This window comes from Myotis lucifugus, unplaced genomic scaffold (genome assembly GCF_000147115.1).
Source record: "Myotis lucifugus unplaced genomic scaffold, Myoluc2.0 scaffold_692, whole genome shotgun sequence".
Lineage (NCBI taxonomy): Eukaryota > Metazoa > Chordata > Mammalia > Chiroptera > Vespertilionidae > Myotis > Myotis lucifugus.
Window position 1 is genome coordinate 1 of NW_005871740.1, and position 8,329 is coordinate 8,329.

Below are 8,329 nucleotides of genomic sequence, written 5' to 3' on the forward strand. Positions count from 1 at the left end.
AGGACCTTAAGAGTATTATGCTAAGTAAAATAAGCCAGCCAGAGAAACACAAATACCATATGATTTCACTTATATGTGGAATCTAATGAACAAAATAAACAAACAAAATAGGAATAGAGTCTAAGATATAGAGAACAGACTGACAGCTGTCAGAGGGGAGGGTGTTAGGGGACTGAGTAAAAAAGGTGAAGGGATTAAGCAAAAAAAAACACCTCATAGATATAAACTCATCATTTTAAGTGTACAATTTGATGAGTTTTGACAAATATATATATACTTATGTAAACATCTGCAAAATCAAGATATAAAAAATTTCTATCATCCTAAAAAGTTCCTACGTAGCCCTTTGCAGTCAATCTCTTCCTTCTATCCCTAACCCCTGAGAGTCACTAAATCTGCCTTTTTCCACTTGTGTCTTTTCTAAAATCTCATGTAAGTGGAATTACATATTCTGTAGTCTTTTGTGTCTGGCTTTTTTTTTATTATTATTAAAAATATATTTTATTGATTTTTTACAGAGAGGAAGGGAGAGAGAGATAGTTAGAAACATCAATCAGCTGCCTCCTGCACATGTCCCACTAGGGATGTGCCCGCAACCAAGGTACATGCCCTTGACCGGAATCGAACCTGGGACCCTTCAGTCCGCAGGCCGATGCTCTATCCACTGAGCCAAACCGGTTTTGGCTGAGTCTGGCTTTTTTCACTTAGAATAATGCTTTCTGAGATTCACCTATGTTGTTGCATGTATCAGTAATCATGTTTTATGGATACATTGCAATTTGCATATTCATTCACCAATTGATGGACATTTGGGTAGTTTCTAGTTTATGGCTCTTATCAATAAATTTGCATAACATTTGTTTACAAATATTTGTGCTTTACTTTCTTTGGGGCAAATACAGCTGCCTGTTTTGTAAGTAAAGTTTTATTGGAACACATCACAAGCACATAGAAGTAAAAGACATAGTTTCTGCTCCCAAGAGACTAGAAGACAAACTTAGAGTTTGCAGTAGCCATCTAGGTGAAAATTGTTAATATCTAAACAAAGGCCTGGGAGGGACTAGAAAATAAAGAATGATTCCGGAGAAGAATTCCAGGAGTGATTTGGATGAGGTAGTAGTGAAGTGAATAGGTCACTCATTTGAGAAGTTTCACTAAGTAGGGAAGATGTGAGTGTGGGAAACAGAGTAAAAAGAGGAACATCTGAAACATGAAAAGGACATAGCAGACAGAAATGTATGTGTGTGTATATATATATATATATACATATATATATATATATATATATATATATATATAGAGAGAGAGAGAGAGAGAGAGAGAGAGAGAGAGAGAGAGACTAGAGGCCAAGTGCACGAAATTTGTGCAAAGGTAGGGTCCCTAGGTCTGGCTGGCGATCAAGGCCAGTTGGGGCCTTCCTTCATTCTGCGCTGCCCCCTGGTGGTCAGTGCACATCATAGTGAGTGATCGAACTCCCGGTCTCCTGGTCGAACTCCTGAGGGGACACTTTGCATATTGGCCGTTTATATATAGAGATATACAATAGTCATGTATTGTTGGTACATAATTTATAGTTGCTAATATGGGTAAACACCCATGAAATGATTATGATTACATTTAAGAAATCCTATATGATAAAAGCCTAATATGCTAAGTGTCTGGTCATCCAGTTGTCCGTTCAACCAATCAAAGCATAGTATGCTAATGATATGCTAAGGCTGCTCAACGGCTTGCTATGACATGCACTGACCACTAGGGGGCAGACAGTCAACTAGTTAACCAGTTGCTATGACTGCACTGACCACAAAGGGGCAGATGCTCCAACTGGTAGGTTAGCTTGCTGCTGGGGTCCTGCCAATCAGGACTGAGCGGGATGGGCTAGATACGCCCTGGAGCCCTCCCGCGGTCCCTCCCCAGTTGGCCAACCTCCTGTGTCCCTCCCTGGCCCCGATCGTGCACCAGTGGGGTCCACAGATTATGGACCACATTCTGATTAGCAGTGGCAAACCATTCTAGATCTCAAAAGTCTCATTATCTAAGAAACCAAATATAAACTTATTGTCCTCTAAAGACTCTATCAGTTAGCTAGATCTTGACTGATTCTAACAGGCAAGCCCTTATGTTCTCTCCCACATAAGCTACTTGTTTTTAACCCATTGCTTTTTTGCCTCTGTTTACCCAAAGCATCCTGAATACATTTCATAGATGTTATATCACAATGGAAATAGTTATTTTCCTTAGAAAGCTTTCCTAGGACAAATTTACCTAAGTGTTACCTCTTCAGCATTTGTATTTTCTGACACATACTAGTACAGATTTATAGTATTTGTATTGTTTTCTTTATTAGAGAATAAATTGCTTCAGAGTACAGTCTAATTTTTATCACAAATATAAAAATGTCTAGAATATAGCCACATAGATACCAAAACAGTAACGAGTATATGTAAGTAATTATCTGCCTAAGAATATATGTGCATGGGGAGAGAAATTATTGGTGTTTATATAAATACTGACTTCTACTATGGGAATATGCATTCACCCTTTTTCTCCCATGCCCTGCTTTCTCTGATTTTCTTACTAGGCTTATTTCCATTAACTCTGGACCCTAAAACCGCGCACCCAAATTTGGTGCTGTCCAAAACCCGAACCAGTGTGTGGCATGGTGACATTAAGCAGGTAATGCCCGATGATGCAGAGAGGTTTGACTCAAGTGTGGCTGTGCTGGGCTCAAAAGGCTTCACATCTGGAAAATGGTACTGGGAAGTAGAAGTAGCAAAGAAGACAAAGTGGACAGTTGGCGTTGTCAGAGAATCCATCATTCGGAAAGGCAGCTGTCCTCTAACTCCTGAGCAAGGATTCTGGCTTTTAAGATTAAGGAAACAAAATGATCTAAAGGCTCTGGATTTGCCTTCTTGCAGTCTGAATCTGACTAACGACATTGACAAGGTGGGCATATACTTAGATTATGAAGGAGGGCAGGTGTCCTTCTACAATGCTAAAACCATGACCCACATTTACACCTTCAGTAGTACTTTCACGGAGAAACTTTATTCCTACTTCTGCCCTTGCCTTAATGATGGTGGGGAGAATAAAGAACCACTGCATATTGTGCAGCCACAGTAATTAGTCATACTATTGTATAAATTCAGAGCATTATTAAAGAAGTATTGAAATAGTTTACCAGTCTCACTGGTTTCTCTTCCCAATTTAATAATGAATACTGAAAAAAGGATTCACAAATTAAATTCCATTCTCAGTGGCCTAAGTGGATTTCACCGGAGTCCTTCAAGATATTCTAATTCACTAGGGGCTTCTGTGACACAGGAGCCTCTCTCATGAGAGTGATAATCATGCTATTGTTACTGAAGCAAACTGCAACTTGAGTTTGTGATGCTTGCGTACCCTTTTCAAATGTGCCCAGAAATTCTATTATGCTGTCATTAGTCTAGCATAATGACTCTGCATTAGATGAATTTTCAGAAGTATACTCTTCTTCCTATTTAATTTTCTTTAAAAAATCCTCACCTGAGGATATTTTTTTAAAATATATTTTTATTGATTTCAGAGAGGAAGGGAGAGGGTGAGAGAGATAGAAACATCAATGATGAGAGAGAATCAATTGGCTCACACTGGGGGGTGGAGCCCGCAACCCAGGCATGTGCCCGTGACCAGAATCCAACCCGGGACCCTTCAGTCCACAGGCCAATGCTCTATCCACTGAGCCAAACCAGCTAGGGATGAGGATATGTTTTTCATTGATTCTAGAGAGAAAAGAAGGGAGAGGGGGAAAGAGAGAGAGAAAGTGTTGGTGTGAGAAACATCGATTGATTGCTTCCCATACATGCCCCAACCAGGGATTGAATCCACAACCTGGGTATGTGCCTGATTAGGAATCAAACCCGTGACACTTCACTGCATGGGATGATGGTATAACCATCTGAGCCATACCAGCCAGGGCTTAATTTTCTTTTAATATAACTTTTGCAACACATTTCTTTTCTAGAACTTGTTACTGTAATTTTTAAAAACTGCTCCAGAGATTTAAAGAAAAAAAGAAAGAAAAAAGTCTGGGCCAGTTTATAATCTTGTCTTGAATTATCTCAAGATACTTTTTAGTCCAGTGAATCTGACTCTTTTTCAGAGGCCCTTTTCTTGCTTTATCTATCTACTAGAGGCCCGGTGCATGGATTCATGCACTGGTGGGGTCTCTTGGCTGGCCTGTGCCCTCTCATAATGGCCCCTCAGGGGATGTTGGACTGCCTGTTTCGATCCGATCCCCACAGGACAGGCCAAGGGACCTCACCAGTGCATGAATCCATGAACTGGTCCTCTAGTATGCATATAAGATCTTTGGTTAATCTTTTCTCCCCCCCGCCCCGCCACCCCCACCCCGCCACACACACACATTTCCCTCTGAGATTCATCAGTCTGTTCCATGTTTCCATGCCTGTGCATTGAGTGTCTGCCCCTTGGTGGTCAGTAGCATCATAGCTACTAGTCGAACAGTCGGACGGTTACTTAGGCTTTTATATATAGAGATGAGGCACTTGTTTTTCTGTATTCAAATACATTTAAGCATTTCCATCTGCTATGTCCTTTTCATCATTCTTGTCTACAATTTAAATATCAGTGTTTTTCATCTTGTACTCTCTAATATACTCATCCTCCAGCTTGATCCTTTTTTAAAGTCAAAAGTGCTTAGTAGCATTGATATTAGCAGTACTTTTGATGAACCATCTCTATTGCCTTTCCTTGGAAGTCGCATATAACTGGCCTTCATTCTCTACATCTGACAGGGTTGTTTTAGGGGAGGGGAATGGGTGTTTAAGACCTAAAGCACTGGCCATCTAAAATTACAATTAGCACAATTCTTGCGCAGGATGAAAGCCTCCTATCTGTCATAATGGGAAAGATACACACATATTACAGGTAATAGTCATGTATTGTTGGCACATAATTTATAGTTGCTAATTTTGGTAAACAGCCATGAAATGATTATGATTACATTTAAGAAATTACTTTTTAAAAATGAACTCACTTTGTCCATGATCCTGGCATGTGCCCTGACCGGGAATTGAACCAGCACACTCTCAATGCATGGGATGACAGTCAACCAACTGAGCTAAACGGCCAGGGCAGGGCTTGTTTTATGCCCGGACCCTTGCAAGATGTTTGAAAGGAAGCAAAAGAAGTACAAAAAGAAAAAAGATTTCTCCAGAAAGATTTCAAAGAAATTCAGATGCTTGGACCTCATCCAAGACCATTAAAGCAAAATGTCCAGCAGAAGATTTATAGTTTCTAAAGGCTCTCATGTGATTCTAATGTGCTACTAGGTCAGAGAATCATTGAACTAAAGGGATATATTTTCTCTAAAATTTTTAAAAAATTTATACAGAAAAATTGCACGTTTGGAAGATAAACTTCAAGGTACTCTCCACCTAGATTCACAAATGATTAACATTTTCCCATATTTTCTTAGTCACCCCCACATCCACTCCATATGATTTTTTTGTATACACACACACACACACACACACACACTAGAGGCCTGGTGCACGAATTTGTGCACCAGTGGGATCCCTAGGCCTGGCCTGTGGGATCAGGCTGAAACCGGCTCTCTGACATCCCTGAGGGGTCCCAGATTGCGAGAGGGTGCAGGCCAGGCCAAGGGACCCCACTGGTGCACGATCGGGGCCAGGGAGGGACACAGGAGGTTGGCCAGCTGGGGAGGGACCACGGGAGGGCTCCAGGGTGTGTCTAGCCCATCTCGCTCAGTCCTGATTGGCAGGACCCCAGCAGCAAGCTAACCTACCAGTCAGAGCATCTGCCCCTTTGTGGTCAGTGCAGTCATAGCAACTGGTTAACTGGTTGACTGTCTGCCCCCTGGTGGTCAGTGCATGTCATAGCAAGCCGTTGAGCAGCCTTAGCATATCATTAGCATACTATGCTTTGATTGGTTGAACGGACGACTGGATGACCAGACACTTAGCATATTAGGCTTTTATCATATAGGATTTCTTAAATGTAATCATAATCATTTCATGGGTGTTTACCCATATTAGCAACTATAAATTATGTACCAACAATACATGACTATTGTATATCTCTATATATAAACGGCCAATATGCAAAGTGTCCCCTCAGGAGTTCGACCAGGAGACCGGGAGTTCGATCGCTCACTATGATGTGCACTGACCACCAGGGGGCAGCGCAGAATGAAGGAAGGCCCCGACTGGCCTTGATCGCCAGCCAGACCTAGGGACCCTACCTTTGCACGAATTTCGTGCACTTGGCCTCTAGTCTCTCTCCCTCCCTCTCTCTCTCTCTCTCTCTCTCTATATATATATATATATATATACACACATTTCTGTCTACTATGTCCTTTTCATTCTTGTCTATAATTTAAATGTCAGTGTTTTTCATCTTGTCCTCTCTAATATACTCATCCTCCAGCTTGTTCCTTTTTTTAAGTCTAAAGTACTTAGTAGCATTGATCTCAGCAGTACTTTTGATGAACCATCTCTATTTCCTTTCTTATATATGTGTGTGTGTGTATAAATATATATGTATACGTATATATATATATTATATATATACGTATACATATATATATATAACCCTAATATGCAAATAGACTGAATGGCGGAACAATTGAACAACCAAATAACCAGTCGCTATGATGTGCGCTGACCACCAGGGGGCGTGCACGGAACATGGTGGGCATCAGCAGCAGGTGGCAGAGTGCAGAACATGGTGGGCATCGGCCGTAGCAGGATGGTGGAGCAGGTGAGCGGGGGCACCAGACCAAGGTGGGGCGCTGGTCACTGTCATCAGGGTGAGCTTCTGGTGGTTACTGAAAATTCTTTGTTCCTGCACACTGCGGTCCTGCTGGGCGCCTGCACCTGCTGCTGGTGCTGGCCCTGCTCATACCTGCTGCTGGCACCAGAACCACTGCTTGCACCTGCTGCCAGCACCCGGCACCGGTCCCGATCGTTCAGCGTTGTCAGTAGGAGCAAACAGCGACTGCTGGCCCTGATTGCCTCTCAGGTCTTCTCCACCTTCCCCTGCTCCTGAGGTGTGTCTCTTATGGATGTGAAAAGCTGTAATCTGGTATAGTCTCACACTGACCACTGGGTACAATGGCTCTTGGATCTCCAAGGAGGTGCAAAGTCAGCCACTACCTGAGGCCACCCAGCAGGAGCTACAGAGAGATCTGTATATTCCTCCTCTTTGTTTGGGGTTTGGAAGTGCCCAGATGAGGCCCAGCTATGAAGCAATGCAGGCTGCTGCTGCTGGGCCTTAGGCCTTCTTTTGGAAGCTTTGGAGCTCTCTGACCCAGCTGCAGTTTGTTAGGTTTTAGGTTGCAAAAGGACAGGCTATTCATATGCAAAAGCCACTGCGCATGGCTTGGGTGGGGTTGTAAATTGGGTGGGGCGGAGTCTCAGAGAATCACCAGGGCGGAGCAAACAGCAATGGCTGCCAGTCAGCCCTGCCTCAGAGAGGTCCCTGGGCCTCTGTGTCCCGCGGCCCCATGCAGGAACAATGATCGCTGCAAGCACCTCTGAGAGAAAGCTGCCCTGTGTTCCGGCCCGATGCCAGACAGTCCAGTTTCTCCCCATATGAGTCTGGGTCCCCAGAGTCTCGCCTGGAACTGGAGTTCAGAGCAATCAGGAGCTTGTATCTTTCTCCTGATTGAAAAAAACAACAACAGCGCACCCAGTTGCCCACCTGTTTCACGCTGCCTCCACACCTCTGCACCTCCTACCAGTCTCAATGTGCCTTTTTCTTTCCTCTAGTTGTAGAACTTCCACTCAGCTAGCTTTCCCGTGGTTCTGGATGATATTTGTTTTGTCTTTTAGTTGTAGCTTTGATGTGGTTGTGAGAGGCAGCAAGTACAGGTGTTTACCTATGCCACCATCTTGGTTGTTCCCATTTTTCTTAAAAATGATTTTTTGTGTGGTGATGGTTGCATAGCTATATAAATATACTAGAAATTAGTGAACTGCACATTTATAATGGACAGATTTTACCAGTTGTAAATTATACCACAATGAAGCTCTTTAAAAAAATTTAAAAAGTAAGATTTTATTCAGATCACCAGGAGAAAAAGGACAGACCACAAATGTATACAAATTTTCTACTGTCTACATATGTCTACCTTAATACTTACTTTGACACACTACCTCAGCTCTCCAGTATTTGCCTTAACATTTAGGTGACCAAAATTTATTTTCTCATAGTTTTTCCAAATAATTGGTTAGCCTATAATGAATAATTTAAACAATCCCTCTACTTAGAACTCAGATTATAATCAAAGGCAGGAATCCTT

General features: G+C 42.3%; 1 protein-coding gene across 1 annotated transcript; it reads left to right on the forward strand.

The window, feature by feature from the left end:
* Positions 1 to 1,962: 1,962 nt before the first annotated feature.
* On the forward strand, positions 1,963 to 3,180 carry TRIM69 (tripartite motif containing 69). The gene has a single exon (XM_006105519.3). The coding sequence runs from the start codon at positions 2,470 to 2,472 to the stop codon at positions 3,121 to 3,123; it is 654 nt and encodes a 217-aa protein (XP_006105581.2). The 5' UTR covers positions 1,963 to 2,469; the 3' UTR covers positions 3,124 to 3,180.
* The last annotated feature ends 5,149 nt before the right edge of the window (positions 3,181 to 8,329 follow it).